This window comes from Microtus ochrogaster, chromosome 19 (assembly GCF_000317375.1).
Source record: "Microtus ochrogaster isolate Prairie Vole_2 chromosome 19, MicOch1.0, whole genome shotgun sequence".
NCBI classification, from domain to species: Eukaryota; Metazoa; Chordata; class Mammalia; order Rodentia; family Cricetidae; genus Microtus; species Microtus ochrogaster.
This window is the reverse complement of record NC_022021.1, coordinates 9,537,871-9,556,164: the sequence shown is the minus strand read 5'-3', so window position 1 is coordinate 9,556,164 and position 18,294 is coordinate 9,537,871. Positions and strand designations below refer to the sequence as shown.

Sequence of the window (18,294 nt, the reverse complement as noted above, 5' to 3'; positions counted from 1 at the left end):
GAACTCACAGAGATCCGCCTGCCTCTGCCTCCCGAGTGCTGGGATTAAAGGCGTGCGCCACCATCGCCCGGCTACAATAGTCTTCTTAAAGGCAATTTTGCCTAACTTCAGGCGAAGTGTTCTGAGCACATTCAAAGGCAGCTAATGCCAGTGCGGTAGGTCAGTGGGCAAAGGCACAGTGGCCAAGCCTGAGACCTGAGCTTGATCTCTAGTGCTCACACAGCGGAAGGAGAGCCCTGTCCTTCCATCTCCTCATTTTCTCCGTGGCAAGTGCCCTGGTCCATGCTTACATGCAGACAAAAGTTAAAAAGAGAAAGTGGTTATGCTAAATTGTGATGTTCAATATGTTATAGATATTAAACACACCTTCAGTTTATGGTATTTTCAACTCATAATGGGTTACGATGGAACCTTGTGTTGATAAACATCAGGAAGCAAATCTACTTTGCAGAGAAATGACAAGGGCTTGCTGGCACTAATAGGATACAAATCAATGCTATGGTAAAAGTTAATCAAAAGTGGAGGTTTTCTAGGGAATGTGGCTGACAAAGTAAGCCCAGACAGACTATTCCAGAAGGTGGCCTGGGTGTCTGCAGGGCACACTTCATGGAAGAAACACTATCATTGGTGTTTGTATTATACTACACCACTTGTATTTTCCACTTGATTTCATCTTCTACAAAACAAAAATGTAAAATAAAGTAGTAACCTGTGATTCCTCCAGACAAGGTTTGTCCTAATGTCTTGCTGGCTACGGATCATATTACGGACTGAATTAATAGCAGCCGATTATGTGGCAGTTGAACATTTAATTAGTATTTGTATACACTCTTCAAAACTTTTGCACTAATCATTTCATGTAGCTCTCACAGCGACGTTGGGAAGCAGCTTGTTATTCTCACACTGAAAAGAAGGGAGTTGTAGGTTACGAAGCCCTGCACAAAAGCCTCCAGGAATGCAGCAGAGCAGCCGTGGGGCTTGCAGGTAGACAGAAAATGATAGCGCTATTTTTATCAGAAAATTGCAATGCTTAAATGTTTCCTATAACTATGTAAAAAACCTCTAGTTATCTTGTCAAACTTTGCTTGTAAAACATATTATTATAATAAAATGATAATTTATTCTTTATTTTGTATCTATTTTTTTACGCACACACACATACACACATGCATTTTGAGGGAGTTATAGAGAAATAATCCATTGCTACTAAGATTGATTGTGGGAGAATAATTTAAGATGGGTTATTTTTACAAAGTAAATTTCCAGAGCCAAGTAAGTTCTACATTTTAATTTCCAGACCTCTTTCTCTCTCTCTCTCTCTCTCTCTCTCTCTCTCTCTCTCTCTCTCTCTCTCTCCCTCTCTCTCCCTCTCTCTCTCTCCGGTTTTTTGAGACAGTTTCTTTGTGTAGCTTTGGAGCCTGTCCTGGAAGTCACTCTATAGACCAGGCTGGCCTTGAACTCCCAGAGATCCACTTGCCTCTGCTGGATTAAAGACGTGCATCACCACAGCCTGGCAATTTCCATTCATCTTATGCAAAACCAAACACACAAATACATTACTCCACCAATCTCCACAACAGAAAAAGAACTGTGCCTGGAGGAAAAGGGCCTGTGCAAGCCCTGATGAGGTCAGCAGTACAACATCACTGGCTTAGATTCATTCTTCATAGTTATAGTGATCTGAATCTGCGATGTGTTCCTTCATACAACAATTCTTCTAAACAGGTTTACAGATGCTTTCTTCCCAAGGAAAGAAATCTGCATCAAATCTTGGTGACATGAGATTCTGCAGTCCCAGTTCCATAGACACCGAGGCTTCTCAGGTGCACCCTTGGTGTTCTCCATGCTGTAGTTTCTAGGATCAGCAGAAGCCTGGGGAACAAAAACAACACAAAAGCAGAGAATGAAGGAGGGCAGTAAAGTCTATTTCCAGAATACTGGCCATAAAAATAAAACTACCCACTATTGCAGTTGTGTGAGTGTCCTTTGTAGCAAGGTAAGGCACCTCTAAAATAACTGGAACACTAAAGAACTAGCTAGGGCCCAGTCCAGTAAAGACGATGCAAACTGACCCTAGACACGACATGTGGCTAAGGGTAAGAGAGACACTATCTTTCTGACAACGAAGCATGAACCCAGGCTTTGCTCTTTACCTTGCTCGTCAACAGATCACTCGTCCTGCGATGTGGCTTTAGCATAGCTCAGAGATAGATTCAGACCAACAACTGGCCCCACGATGCTCAGCCATGATGTGATGTAGTTGACAGTTCTAGAAAAGAAGAGAGTCATAGGTAATAGAAATGCTGAGTCATAGTTTCGGATGGAGGACCAGAGGAAGAGAAATGAGGCCTTCCCCCAGATGTGGGCTTGCTTGGCATCCCAGAATCCCTGTGTCAGTCACATGGTATAAGCTAAGCTGGACTTGTAATCCTGAGTATAGGGATATCTCTCACCAAGGTAGCTGAAGGCAAGAGAACTGGGGCCTCTGATTCTTATTTGAATGTAAGCAGTTGTTGAGCTGGCTGAATCGGTAGCTAAAACAGTGGTGCTGGGCTAAAAATGCTGTATTCCAGTCCAAGGCCTACCCCAAACTAGCTGTGCAACGTCAGCAGACTCACCTAGCGCCTCTGTGCTTTAGCTCGCCTGTCTGAGAACTAAGTAAAACAGCAGTGTACAGTTACTGGGGTGTCAGAAACTAAGTAAAGCAGTGGTATTCAGTTACTGGGGTGTCAGAAACTAAGTAAAGCAGTGGTATTCAGTTTCTAGAGTGTCAGAAAAGCCCAATGTGTTCATAGATCTAAAAATCAGGACACTTAGCACACGGCCAAAATCAATGTGTTCACCATTACCATTAGAAAGAATATTTCTTATTTTAGCCTGGCTTTTAGAGTCGCGTGAAAAGATTTATACTTTTAAAGTCAGAGTAGAGTACAATGTGTCTTGAAGGTGTTTCTTACCGATTGATTTTCTGCGAATTTTTCAGCACAGCAGTCATGAATTCATTTGTTTTGCAGGGATGTAGAACAAAAAATGGTTGCCCAAGTATTGGATGTTCCTGCAACAATTCAAGCTGTCACTGAACTACTTCAAAAAGTTAATCTGCTTTTCTTTTTAATTGTTTAGGATTTGTACACCATTTCTCTCTCTCCCTCACCCTCCGTGTGCGCGCACACACACAATACACATGCACACATTTCTCTCTCCCTCACCCTCCATGTGTGCACACACACACAATACACATGCACGCATGCCTGTGTGCACACACACAATACACATGCACGCATGCCTGTGTGCACAGAAGCACATATGCACATGCATGCATGCCTGTGTGCACACACACACAATACACATGCACACATGCCTGTTTGCACACAAGCACATGTGTACATGCACGCATGTAGCCATGTGGCAATCTGAGGAGAACTTGCAGGAGTTGTTCCTCTCCTTTTGCCACTGGGGTCCTGGGCTTGACCTCCCATCATCAAGCTTGGTTGCAAGTGCTTTTACCCACTGCGGTGGTTTGATTGAGAGTGGACCCCTTAGGGTCATATATTTGAATACTTGTCCATCACAGAGTGGCACTATTTGAGAAGGATTAGAGGGGTTGGATTAGGAGGTATGGCCTTGTGGAGGAAGTGTGTTATAAGGAGTGGGCTTTGAGATCCTGCCAGGCACAAGTTCTCTCTTGGCCTGAGGATCAGGATGGGTTTCATCTATTGCATGCATGACACCATGCTCACCACCATAATGATAATGGACTAAACCTCTGAAACTGTAAGCAAGTTCCCAGTTAAATGCTTTCTTTTGTAAGAGTTTCTGTGGTCATGGTGTCTCTTCACAGTGACTAATACATCTACTAAGCTATATCATCAGCTCTGTTCTTTTAAGATAAACATTGATCTTACATTCCAAGTCACTGATTAACATTCAGGTTGACTTTCTACTCTGAAACACAATTATAGTCCAAAAAATGTCAAAGGCCGTGAAAAGGAGCTATTCACTGATTTACTGTCAAACACAGTGGGGCACACATGCCATTTACACGCTATAAATTAGATGAATTTCTTTGGTTCTGCCTTGGTTAGCCATGTTTCTCTTTGGCTTATAATTATTCTTTAATTTTTCTCCAGTGATATACAGGAATACAAGTAACTTGACAATCAGAATGAAGCATTTCTCTTACCTCTTTGTTAGTAAAGGAACCAAAGCCATTTACATAAACAGAAACTTCGTAATATTACATAATTATACACATATAAAAAGTGGTTTAATTGTGCTACCCTACAATGGGAGGGCAATACCCCAAACAGACATCCTATGCTAGCAAATAAATATCCCAGTACCAGAAATGAATTGCCTGTTTTTGAGATGCTGTGCAATGGGGTGACACTGACTGCCAAACATTACAGACTATTACCAGACTATTACAGAATACTCCTGGCTATAACCTGATGGGAAGACCTCATTGCTGAAGACCCCATATGCTTGAGTCACAGAACATGGGGACATCAAACTGGTACTCACCTACAGGGCAGTGTTCATGGTGCTAGAAGGTGCTATATGCATGCTGCCAGAAAAGAAATGTAAGCCTCAATCTCACCTAGATATGAATATGAATATGCCAACTACAACTACTGTCCTGAAAAGACATGCCCACTGGTGCCATAGTGGCACACAGGTTATGGGATCAACCACTATGTCTGGTTGGCTCAGACCTACTATATGGAATCCATACCTTGGATTATTAAAGGGGCCAAAAATCTGTAGCTAGATATATCCCAGGAGGAAACCCAAGGAGAAGCTTTTCTGTTGACAGTTAAAAATGTTCTGATCTCCTTGCAGTAGATGGCAATTAACACAGACACTCCCAACCAATCAACATTCAGAGAACAAAATACTGTAGAGTGCTCAGCCATAAATCAGAAATCCGTATCACACCTCTCCCTTAGGATTCAGGGATCTTTGTTCAAAGAAGGAGCATAAGGATTGTTAGAGTCAGAGGTGGTGGATAACATCAGGGTAACAGTGTTTTCCAGACCCTAGAGGGCAGATGCACATGAACTCGCAGTGGTTGTGACAGAGGCACACAACCAGCACAAGCTCCAGGTAGACGAATTCCAGCAGAGAGGGGAAAAGTACACATGTAATATCATTATAAGCTCAGGCGCCACGGCACGTAATAGCTACAGGAGGAAGGAGAGTCACTTAAATATGTGACCCTGATGGGCTGACCACACACTAGGAAAGGCGTCAGTCCCAAGACCAGCCGAGCAACACAAACTGGACTTGATGGGGAAAAAAGAAATAATCTCAAAGTTGGATGAGAAGGGCTGGGAGTGGTGATAAGGGGGAGGAGATGGGGGCAAAGACGATAAAAATACATTCATGAAATTCTTTTTTTTGTTTTTTTTTTTTTTGTTTTTCGAGACAGGGTTTCTCTGTGGCTTTGGAGCCTGTCCTGGAACTAGCTCTGTAGACCAGGCTGGTCTCGAACTCACAGAGATCCGCCTGCCTCTGCCTCCCGAGTGCTGGGATTAAAGGCATGCGCCACCATCGCCCGGCCGTGAAATTCTTTTTGTTGTTGTTTTTGAGACAGGGTTTCTCTGTGTAGACCAGGCTGGCCTTGAACTCAGAGATCCACCTGCATCTGCCTCCTAAGTGCTGGAACTAAAGGCATGTATCACAACACCTAGATCATTTATGAAATCCCTAAATAATAAGAATATTGCAAAAAAGGGAAAGAAATAACCACGGGAAGGGGGCAAACCTTCAACTGTGGCAAAATAAGCTAGCAACTCCTCTCCTCCCAAAGTAAGTACAAACCTGAGGAAACAGGTCAAGCATCAAGTCACACAGACTCCGTCCGGGGACTAGAAGCCAAACACTGAAGGCAAATAAAAATTTTGGGAAGTATAATTTATGATTAAACTCAATGATTTCAAATCAGAAACAGAAGAAAGCTTGCTTAGAAACGTTTCCTTTCCCCTGCACCAGCCCCTGGGCTCCCCTCTCTGGTCCTCAGAGGTAGCAGCTGTGTTGCCAGCGGCTTGGATTTGATCTCTGTCCACTGTCCAGAAGCACTGTCGAGACAAATCACAAATCAGACCTAAAGAAGGGGCGCCACAGCTCTGAGGCTGCACTTCTGGTTGAGGCGAGCAGCTGGTAAGGCACACAATTTTAGGGAGGGATCCTGGACAGGAGGCAGCTGCAGGAGGGAAGGAAGGCTCGCAGGCATCTCGGCTGATGGAACGACACAACGCAGGAGAGACCCAGGGCTGCCAGGAAGTGAGAGCCATGACTGGCTTGAACAGTGTCTGAAGTCAGAGTGGGTTTCACCTGCACCCTAGCCAGTGGCAAAGAGGGAAGCTCTATGGGCTCGATGCGTTTGAACACAATCTCTATCAACCTGTAAAACTGTTCAGACACAGCTGGGCCACTCTGGGGAAGACAGGCTAAAAATTTTAAATGAGAATAAAAAGCCAGACACAGAGACAGACCATGTATATAACTTTACCTTTTTTGGAGACTGAGGAAGGAGGATCATGAGGCCCACCCGTCTGAGAAGCACAGTGAGACCCTGTCTCAAAACAAACCAAAACCAAACTAGCAGCGACGAAAACAACAGACATCTCGATGGAGATATAGGGGAGGCACATTCTGAAGAAGAAACACAGGGACGTTACTAAAACAAGCAGGAGCAACAGCAACAATAGCAAAAGACAGCCCTCAGAGGAAGCTATTAGAATCCTAGTTTGCTTTAATATTCTGTCCAAGTGTTGAGCTTTCAAAGAAATTTATGGCAATACATAAAGGAAACACATAGGGCAATGTATTCAAAAATAAAAATGGACTCTGGGTGGGCCAAATTGTTGGCTTTACCAAGAATTCATATTATACTGATAAAGATTTAAAGTATGTTTACAAACCCCACGTAAAAGTCAGTGTAAATTCTGCACTCAGTGAAACACCAGACAGGGATGTACTTCATCACCAGATGTGAGATAAGAGAAGAAAGAATCAGTGGATTTGAAGATATGTTAAAAGAAATATTTGCACAGCGGCAGAGCAGGTCAGGAAAAGAGGCCACTACAGTCATCACACTCTCTGAAAACCCAGAGAGGAAACAGAAACCAGGAGCAAAACATCCACTCAACAAAGACAAATCCAGAAATCAGCACCTAGACATAGAATCATCTGAACTCAGATACTTAGATGCCAGTATAAAAACACAATCAACAACAGCCAGGGCAATATGTCTCCATTCTAGCCCAGTTATCTACCTCAGCAGGCTCTGAGTATTCCAACATAGCTGAAGTAAAGGAAAAAAAAACCTTAAAATGAACTATATAAGGATGGTATAGAGGTCCTTAAAGAGGAAATGAATAAATCTCTTAAAGAAATACAAGAAAACCCAAACCAACAGTTGAAGGAAATGACTGAAACTGTTCAAGATCTGAAAATGGATATAGAAGCAATAAAGAAAATAGAAGCTGGGAAAATTCTGGAAAGGAAAAGGTCAGACATTTGAACAGGAACTACAGAGACAAGCTTCACCAAAAGAATACAGGCGCTGGAAGAGAGAAGATATGACAGAACAAAGGGATGCATCAGTCAAAGAAAACGTTAATACAAAAAAACCCTTAAACAAACAACAACACAAAACCCCAACTCCTGACACAAAGTCTCGAGAAAATCTGGGACACTATGAAAAGACCAAACCTAAGAATAATAGGAATAGAGGAAGAAGAAGTCCAGCTTAAAGTCACAGAAAATTTCTTCAACAAAATCAATGAAGAAAAATTTCCTAACCTGAAGAAGGAGATGCCTATAAAGATACAAGAAGCACACAGAAACACCAGACAGACTGGACTAGAAAATAAAATATCCTTGCCACATAATAATCAAAACAACAAACATACAGAAGAAAGAAAGAATATTAAAAGGCACAAGGGAAAAAGCCAAGTAACATATAAAGATGAAGCTATTAGAATTATACCTGACCTCTCAATGTAGATTCTAAAAGTCAGAAAGGCCTGGACAGATCTGCTGCAGACTCTGAGTTCATGGATGCCAGCCCAGACTACTATATACAGCAAAGCTTTCTATCACCATAGGTGGAGAAAAGATGTTCCACTATAAAGGCAAATTTAAACAGTATCTATCTATAAATCCAGCCCTACAAAAGGTGCTCGAAGGAAACCTCCAACCTAAAAAGGTTAACTATGCCCATGAAAACACAGGAAATAAATCATCTCACACTAAGAATGGAAGAAAACACACCACCACCACCACCACCACCAACAACAACAACAACATAACAGGAATCAACAATCATTGGCCATTGTTATCTCCTAACATCAATGGTCTCGATTATACAATAAAAAGACACAGACCAACAGAAAGAATGAGAAAACAGGATCCATCCCTTCTGCTGCATCCAAGAAACATATCTCAACATCAAGGATAGGCATTGCCTCACATTAAAAGGTTGTAAAAAGATATTCCAAGCAAATGGACCTAAGAAGCAAGCTGGTGTAGCCATTTTAATATCTAACAAAACAGATTCAAACTAAACCTAATCAAAAGAGATGGGGAAAGACATTATTATGTACTCATGAAAGGAAAAATCCACCAAGATGACATTGCAATTCTTAATGTCTATGCACCCAAGTTTGAAAAATAAACATCACTACAGCTTTAATCAAGTATTGACCGTCCCGCACTGATAGTGAACCTACGTCTCACTTGCATTTGTGGTTCCTGATCATTTTCTCATATTTTCCATTTCTATAATTCCCTTGGCTTGTGTTTTCTTTATTGTGTCTATTTCAGTTTTCAAATCTTTCATCTGTTTGTTAGCTTTTTCATGGTTTTCTTTAAGGGACTCGTTGGTTTCTTCCAATATTTTGTTTGGCTTTTCCTCCATTTCTTTGAGGGAATTTTTTGTTTCCCTTTAAGGGCCTCAAACATTCTCCTAAAGTTATTTTTTAGATCATTTTCTTCTGCTTCATCTATATTGGGGTGTTTATGTCTTGCTGTTATAGAGCCACTAGTTTTTGTTGGTGTTGTGTTGCTCTTTGTGCTGTTGAGTGTGCTCTTACTTTGTCTACCCATCTTTTCTTCTGATTGGTATAATTGGGGCTGTGACTCTGGTGATCAATCTTCCAGGTGCCAGTGGATCAAAGGCTCAGATGGTTACTCCTTGTGATGCATTGGAGGCCACGGGAATGTGGCGTCACTTGGCATTTCCGGAGGTCACTTGGTACTCCTGGGGATAGCTCTGCAACTCTAGTTCAGGCCTGCTCCTGCTGAGGTCGCTTGCTTAGGCCTACTCCTGTTGAGGTCACTGGCTTGGGCCTGGTCCTTTGGAGGTGGCTGGCTCTGGCCTGCTCCTGTGGAGATTGTTGGCTCAGGCCTGTTCCTGAGAACGTTCCTGGTTTGGGCCCAGGTCCTGCTAAGGTCTTTGGCTTGGGCCTGCTCCCTCAGCTGTTGCTCCCTCTATGTGCTCCTGCAGAAGTCGCTGTCTCGGCCTGTTTTAAATTTTAAATTAGGATGAATTGCTGTTTGTATCCCAGTGTGTGGGTATATGCTGTGAGTGCAGGTACCTGCAGAGGCCAAGGGCACTGGATCCTCTGGAACTGGAGTTAAGAGGGCTGTGAGCCACTATGTGAATGTTGGGAATCAAACCTAGGTCTTCTGGAAGACCTAGGAGCCATCTTAACCACGGAGCCATCTTAACCACGGAGCCATCTCTCCAAACCCGCTCATGGAGGTGGCAATGCTACAGAAGTCACAAAATTCAGTTTGTCCAGTGATCTCAGCCAAATATTCTCAGTCAATCATGTCCTCTAACAATGCTAGCCATGGTCAACAGGAAACTTGGGTAGGAGGTGCAGCAGCCACCTGCAGAGCAAAGGGAATTCTTTATATTTATAGACATTAAAGGGTAGAGGCCTCTGAGGTTGGAGGATGGGCATCTCTGTGTTTGGAGGGTGGGAAGGTCTCTGAGCTTGAAGGGTAGGTCTCTGAGATGAGCAGATTAATGGTGATGTTTGGGTATAAAGCTGCAATATAGGAAGTTAATCCTATACTCTCACTCTCTCTTAGGGTTGCCACATACTAGGAGATTAGTAGTTTTGTGACAGTACTAGACAGGATATAAGGCATGCAGATCCCTCTAAAAGGGCAGCCTCTGTGATCTAACATTAGTCTTTTTTGCTTATATAAAATGACAAGAAAGAAACTGACATCATGGAACAGCATTTAGAAGAAGGTGGTATCCAATGATGTCATGGAACAGCATTTAGAAGGAGGTAGTCTCCAAGGGGTTTAGGGGTGCTGCTAACTTTATTCTGGCTACCTTCAGCTGAAATTGGGGTTTAGTTGGGTTAAGGTGAAGTCCCCTCTCTCTTCATCCCATGCAGTGGGCCAACTGCTGATACCTGAGTCAGGGGCTGATAGCCATACACCAAGAAGATGCTGTCCATGTGAGTCTGTATGCACACTGGATGGTGCATACAGTCTGGGTGAACCTACAGCTGGGCTAGGAAGGAGTGGTTGTTTCTTGATCAGGAGTTTGAAGTCCCCAGGAGGTCTCAGGGGTAGATGAAGTAAACTGGGCTGTAAATCGACTCTGGGAGCTGCACTGTCTCTAGGATGGGAGAAGAGCTCAGATCACATCTGGTTTAGTGTGGGCTGTGCTATCCTGGAGTTCCTATCAATCACCGTGTTTGGCATCATTTTTTTTTTTTAAAGTTGCTTTGGGAAGTCGTCTTATTTACTATTTTTATTTTCTCTGTGTATGTACTTTTGCCTGCATGTATGTATGCGCACTGTGTGTATGCCCAGTGCCTGAAGGTGGGGGAGCAGAAGAGGACATCAGATCTCTTGGAACTGGAGCCTAGGACAGCTGTAAACCATGAGTTGGATGTTAGGAACCCTACCCTGTTCCCCTCCAAGAACAAGTTCTCTCAATTGCCGAGCCACAGCTTCAGCTCCAGCCCTGGTGTTTTACATAAGGAACGTGTTTTTTCCCAGGTTGGGTACAGGGATGTGATGAGATGGGTTTTAGGTGGTCAGGTCCTTTAACAATGCTGGCCACTCTCAAAGAGGGAAGCTGGAGGGGTGACCTAATGGCAACCGCTCAGTGTTTGAGTCTTATTCAGGCAGCTGATCCTATAAGCCTAGAAATTTGTGTTCAGACCAAGTAGGTGTCTTAGTTAGAGTTGTCATTGCTGCGATGAAACACCATGACCAAAGCAACTTGGGGAGGGAAGGGTTATTTCAGGTAATGTAACACTTCCAGGTAACAGTCCTCACTGAGGGAAGTCAGGATAGAAACTCAAACAGGGCAAGAACCTGGAGGCAGAACTGATGTAGGCCACAGAGGGGTGCTGTTTATTGGCTTGCTCCCTATGGCTTGCTCAGTGTTTTCTTACAGAACCCAGTCCCATCAGCCCAGGGATGGCATCACCTACAATGAGCTGGACCCTCCCCCATCAATCACTAATTAAAAAGATGTCCTGCAGTCTGACCTGACATAGGCATTTTCTTCACTGAGGTTCCCTCCTCTCGGATGGCTTTAGCTGTGTCAAGCTGATGTAAAACTAGCCAGCACAGCAGGGGAGAGGGTTTCAAATGCTCTCATGTATGTGGCCAGTGAAGACAATTAGTCAGGACAATCTTCTTCAAAAGCTACTTCTCTGCAATGGCCCTTTCTTTTAAAACCGATCCCATCAGGAGATAATATCTGCACTTTCCACTTTCTCTGTAGATAGCCAGATCCAGAGATGAAAGCAGTCCTCAGCTCACTCAGGAATTAAGTGTTGGAATCAGAGAAAAAAAATCTAAACCCCTACACCTGATTTGTTTAATACACCTTTTCATTGTTTTTCTTTTTTGGAAATGAAAGAACATCAAACCAGGCAGAATCTTTTAGTGATGTTCATTTTAGATCAATCTGAGAGGTACATTCATGTGTAAGAGCCACCATCTGCTCTTAGCACCCCTGCACTAAGCGGATGTGCATCGAGAAACCGGTGAAGATGCACACAGCCAATGGTGTGTAGGCTAACAACTCAATAAGGACGTCCCTGGAACACAGTCCTGCTAAATGCTCTTCTGTGCAAATAGAAATGATGGGTCAGATTTCTATCTCTGTAACTCCAGAGGAGGTATACAGGCACATTCCCTTATGGAATTTAATTTTGCAGTGGTTAAATGTCTCATAAAGTATGTCTGACATGAATCCTGGGAATTGCTTTTAGAACTATTAGCTGTGACTATCAGGAGGAAATGGTAATACGGCACCTCCATCTCACATGTAATAAACATGACGAGTCACCTGCTTCATTTCGTTACTCAGCTCTCTGGGAGAGCACAAATATAATTCCACACACTGAGCTTTCATCTGGTTTCATACTCCAGACTGATCACTGCTTCTACTCTGAGCACATTCCTTAGAAATGGAGAAGGTTAGGCCAGATGGTAGTAGCGCACGCCTTTAATCCCAGCACTTGGGAGGCAGAGACAGGTGAGTTCAAGGTTAGCCTAGTCTACAAAGCAAGTTCCAGGGCAGCCAGAGCAACACAGCAAGACCCTGTCTCAACAAAAGAACAAAACAAAATTTAAGCAAAAACAATGGAGTGAGGTGTCCTCCTTTATATACACCTTGTGTGGGAGAAGGATTAGCAAGTAGCAGTGGGGTTCCTGTGCCCTTAGCCAGTGCCTCTCTGAGGAGGGTTTGGCTCTTGCCACACTGAGCCCTGTGCTTAACATCATTCATGTAAGAGGGGCAGCGGCCCTTGCCAGCACCACGCTTGCTGCTTATCACGCTGCAGCTCCTCTCGCCTCCAACTAGACTTGATAACTACAACAGTCCCTTCCTCTCCGTCTCAACTCTCTAGTTCACCCCTTCGGACATCTACTTATTGGCTTTAAGATCATGTACATTCATAAACTTCTATGAGTAGTAAAGAGTTTAGAAAATATAGAGAACAAAGAGGGAGACTGTGAACTTCCTTTCAGACATTTTTACACAATCTGCTCACAGTTCCTGTTGCTTTTTGTTAATGAGCATGTGCTACTAAGCACCTGCCCTGTGCCAGCTCCTGCCATATAGGGCTTTGGGGGATTCTCTCTAAGTATTGTTATACTATTTTTATACTTATAATTCTTTTAGATCTAATATAAGCGTAAAAAGTTAATATTTATTTTATTTTTAATTATGTCTGTCTATGTGTATGTGCCCATGAGTGCAAGTGTACTCAGTGGCCAGAAGAGGGCACTGAATCCATGGTGCTGAAGTTGCTGACATGGAGCTGGGACATGAACTCAGGTTCTCTGCAAGAGCCATAAGTATTCTTAATCATTGAGCATGGGTCCAGTCCAAGGCGGGGGTGGGGAACTTTTCACATTGCTCCTCTTTTATTTAGGTTGAACTTTACAGCTATCTTTAATTTTAAAGTTATCTCCAAAATATTCAATTAATTAATTTTTAAAAAATAAAATCTATATTTGTTCAGTGTCTTTCTCTTTTCTCAAACAATTGAAATACTAGAGGATGACTAGCTCTCTCTGTTCTCTGACTTATGTGCTATTTCCCTATATTTCAGTTATATTTGCTGCTACTCAACTCTAGAGATACTATTAGTATTTTATAACTCGATGTTCCTTGAGAGTTCTTCAGATTTTACCCTTTAAACTTTTTTGGTGAATCTTCACATTCATTTGGGACTTTTTTTTTTTTTTTGAGACAGCATCTCACATAGCCTAGGGTGGCCTCAATCTCACTATGCATTGGAGATTGACCTTGCCCTGACTCCCTGCCTCTACCTGAGATTATTTTACCCCTGAAATACGTCTTTCAGGAGAATGTTTGAGTGAGGATTTACAGGTGATAAACAGTCCCATCCTAGGATGTTCTATCGTGCCGTCATTTCTGAAAAATAAGCTGTAGGTAAACAATCCTAGATTACAGATGTATCTATCAGGACGCGAGCTGTAGGTAAAACAATCCTAGATTACAGACGTATCTATCAGGACGCCAGCTGTAGCACCTCGCCTTCTTCCAGGTTTTATAAGTAGGAGTTAACTGTGCCCCTCTTCAGGTCTTCCTCCTGTGAAGTACCTGGGTGTGGATTTCTTCATTTCTACTGCTTGGGGTTCACTGACCTCCAGAACACAAAGGCGAAGGTCCTTCCAACTCCTGAGGAGTTCCTGGAATCAGCTCTGTGAGTGCTGTCTCTCCTTTGTTCTTCTGAAAATCCCATTACCTATGTCAATTCTCTTCTATCTGCTATAGCTCTTAATTTGTTAGTATATTTACCGGTTCATCTCATTTTCACTACGACACATGCAATTCCTCAGATTCTTCTCCTAGTATACTAATAGACACTTCAACTATATTTACCTACTTTTAATATAGACTTTCTAGCCATACTTTATTTTGTAAGTGATCTATATAGTTATTCTTCAATTTTGCCTTATTATTTTTATTATTAATTGTTTTGACATGGTCTCTAGCTCTGGCTGGCCTAGAACTCATTGTGCAGATTAGGCTGGTATTGAACTCATTGAGTCCATCTGACTCTGCCTTCCAAGTGCTGATATTAAAGCCACGTGCCACCACATCCAGTTTTTTGCTTTGTTTTGTTTTGAGATAGGGTCTCTGGCAATCTAATTATTTAGCCAAGGATGACCTTGAACTCATGTTCCTCCTGCTCCTACCTTTCGTGATGGCATTACAAGTATGTGCCATCACACTCTTTGAAATGTTCCCAGTTTTGATAATCTTATTTCAAAAGTATGTTGAATTATACTTATATTTTGCAATGAATAATTCGATATCTAGACTTATGGCTTCTAATACTAAAGTCTATTGTCTTGGCTGGTATTCTCTTAGATTCTTGTTATGAATTCTGCATTTGTAATTGCTGGTTTGCAGCATGACTATATAGTGATAATTCTTTGGGGCCTATGATTAAATGTGTAACCCTCTGAAGAGGTTTCTACATGCTTCTGAGTGGTGCTTAGGAGGACTCTAATTCCATGCTAGCATGAAGACACATCTTTAGAAATTTTCTGAGGATTTTTTTTCCCTCTCGTCTTTTTAAACCACTGTAAGGCAGATAGAATAAAAAGGAAGAGTTGTTTTTAACTATAAAGAACATGGTGCATGAGGTCCTATTTGACACTGGTGCTAAAGAAAGCCTTTGCAGAATTAACACCTGAGCAGACCTATGAGGAGCAAGTCACGGGATTCTTTGTGAACCAACCTTTATTTAGGATGACTTAGAAATGTGGACAGTAATCTTAGAAAATTGAACCAAAGCTTTACATGCAGTTTACCAGGAAACTAGTTGCTGTTCCCCCAACAATTTCCCACCTACAGGCCTTTGCACACACTGCTCTTTCTGCTTGGAACTCTCTCTCCCTTCTCTATTCACAGACACTTATTTTCCTCCTATAGATCACAGCTGAGGCAGGTGCCTTCTACCCATATTCCACCTGCACCCTAGGCTTACTGCTAACTCCACAGTGTTCCATGCAGGCCATTGACTATTTATAGATAAGTACCCCAGGTATTCTGCATTTCCTTAAGGGCACAGGGAGTATTCTGATTATGATGCTCAATTTCAGCATTTAACACTGCCTTTTACATACTAGGTACTCAATGCCTAGACGGAGATTGTCTGCTATGCCAAAGACAGCTGTTCCTTACACATACAACCTGCTCCACAAAGGGGAATATTTGTGTGGGAGTCATCAGTAGGCCTTACAACACTGGAAAGCACAGGAGAGAGAATGGTTCTTTCTTTGGTGTGGAACTGCAGATGGCACCTACTATACATCTGTAGTAAAACTTCAACATCTGTCCTGCCAACTAATTCTCCCAATAAGAGGGTGTGGGGGCACAGGTAGGAATAGCTCACCCCATGAAACTTACATTAAGACATGTCAGTTTTACAGTATATTCTAAAATCTACTCACCCCCTTCCCTTTGGAGACAAGATCTCACTCTGTAGACAAATTCAGTCTTGAACTCACTGTGTAGCCCAGGTTGACCTCAAACTCCTGATTCTTCAGCCTCAGTCTTCTGGGTGCTAGGATTAAAGATGTGCACTACCAAGTCTGGTAATCTACTTGTTTCTATATAAATAATCATATCTGTTTTCTTCACTGGCAAAACTAATGCATCAAGGGGACCGCAATGCAAGAATACAGAAGATACCGCAATAGAGCTGACTATGATGCTGGCAAGTAAGGATCCAAATCCAGTATACAGGGACTGAAGGAAAGGATAGGTTGCATCTGATGGGGTGAGCAGGGCACCGGAGACTTCCCAAAGAACAGACAGGATTAAGGTAGGAGGAGAGAAGAGTGTGGCCAGAGACCAGAAGCCCCAAAATTGACTCCAAATTTATTGAAAAATTAATAGTTAAGCAAGAGACATACCAACTTCCATTTTTACACAAAACTCAAAAGCATAATAAATTTGGAAGAGAAAAAAATGCCTATTTTGTGTGTTTTGTTTGTTAAAGATATTGTTAAATGATTGAGGCAATCCCTTTATGACCAACAAATTCCTTGAAAATGATCAACATTCACACAAGATGAAAACACAAGGTACAAAACACAGGCAATTTTATTTTACAGTTGGAAGAAAACAAGGAAGAACATTGTAGGAGGGAAGAATAGTTACCCAAGTCCATATTTCTGTCCTGTATAGATGCTGAAGATACAGACAGAAAGACAAGAAGGTAGTATTGAAGGACAAAAACACAAGAAAGAAATGAAAGTTTCCCAGAAAGTTCAGCTACTTTCTTATTACTTCTGGAGTGGGGCTGGGAGCCATGGGAGCCACACTGTGCTCTTGCTGTGCCTAGACATCATGTGGCCAAACAAGTCCAACGGAATTTAAGACGGTGGTTTTTAAACACCGTAAACCAGTTTCAGAGTCATGTGTGGCACAAACATCTCCAGGATTTCTAGAATTTTTATTAAAAATTACAGACATCACAGTAGTAATTCTCACACACCACCTTGTCTACTAACAAACCTTCCTTTCATGGCCACAGAGAGAGCCTAGAAAGTAATTCTTCCTCTCCTGCATAAATCTATAAAGGGCTCCATCCCTGGGCTTCTGACAACCCCAACTCCAACTCATGGATTAAAGAGCATGAGACTTTGAACATACTTACAAAGTCTATGGGTTGTTGCTGTAAGCAACATGATTAATATGTGAGAGTTCTGAGTTCCCAAACTTGTCTAGTTATCAATTTGTTGTATATAATTTTAATCTCTCTGTATTTTGATATGCAAAATGGAATAGCACTGCTGGTACTTCACAGGGTGGAAAGAAGCCAACCACCAAGACTTACAAAGCCTGCTGGGGGAGAGACACTTATGCAAATGTCTATTAATTACACAGTCACGGCTGCACAACTGGGCCGGGCAGATGATAAGATCGAGCATGCACCCCAGCCATCAGAATCGAGAACAAGCATTCAACCCAACAGCACTTGTTGCATTTTATGCAGCATATTATGTTGCAATATTCCATAACCTAACACAGCATAGCAGCTTCCAGATTATCTTCAAAGAATTTTCTGATAGAGCATCAACTTATTAGATACAACAGTTAAAGACAAAAACAAGAAAGCCAGTCAATTACTAATGAAGAACTTGTAAAAAGCTAATCAAAGCTCTCATCCAGAGAAAATGAGAAACTCTGAGGCGCAGAATCGTTTTGTATATTGATGAGATTTTTATATAGTGCCACAGAAAGAAAACTAAAACATTTAGATAAAGAAAAAAAGAAGCCTATGCCTGTGTCTGGAAGTCTCATTATCTCCATACCAATGTTTTCACTAAAATCTTCTGCTCTGGGGAAACTGCTCATTTTTAAGATGTCTCTAGGGAGGTGCTAGCAAAAGAGGATCCTCCGGATTTCAGAGTCTGTCAACACCCCAAATATGGGGGGTGCAAGTCAGAAGAGTCTTCACCCAACCCCCATGCACTCAGTCATAGCATGGAAAAGTGAAATATGTAGGGCCACCTATTTTTTTCAATGTTAAAGAAAAAAAATTGGTAGTGGGGAGGATGGGGGATGAGAGTTTAAAAAGAAATTAGATAGAAGATGTAAGAGAAAATTGACAGAGAGAACACTCAATTAAAATAACTAAACAGAGCCGGGCGGTGGTGGCACATGCCTTTAATCCCAGCACTCGGGAGGCAGAGGCAGGCGGATCTCTGTGAGTTCGAGACCAGCCTGGTCTACAAGAGCTAGTTCCA

General features: G+C 42.2%; 1 protein-coding gene across 2 annotated transcripts in view; it reads right to left on the bottom strand.

Annotated features, from left to right (window-relative positions):
• Positions 1-1,480: 1,480 nt before the first annotated feature.
• The window catches only part of Atg10 (autophagy related 10), a 299,820-nt gene continuing 283,006 nt past the window's right edge, over positions 1,481-18,294 (bottom strand). Inside the window, exons 6-8 of one of the 2 annotated variants that reach the window (XM_005356516.2) lie at positions 2,958-3,055; positions 2,154-2,269; positions 1,481-1,872 (exon numbers count right to left, since the gene is read on the bottom strand). In XM_005356516.2, the coding sequence (XP_005356573.1) occupies positions 2,170-2,269; positions 2,958-3,055 (198 nt within the window). In that variant the 3' untranslated portion in view covers positions 1,481-1,872; positions 2,154-2,169. The remainder of the gene's footprint in view (positions 1,873-2,153; positions 2,270-2,957; positions 3,056-18,294) is intronic. The other variant, XM_026783817.1, reaches the window with a different exon arrangement.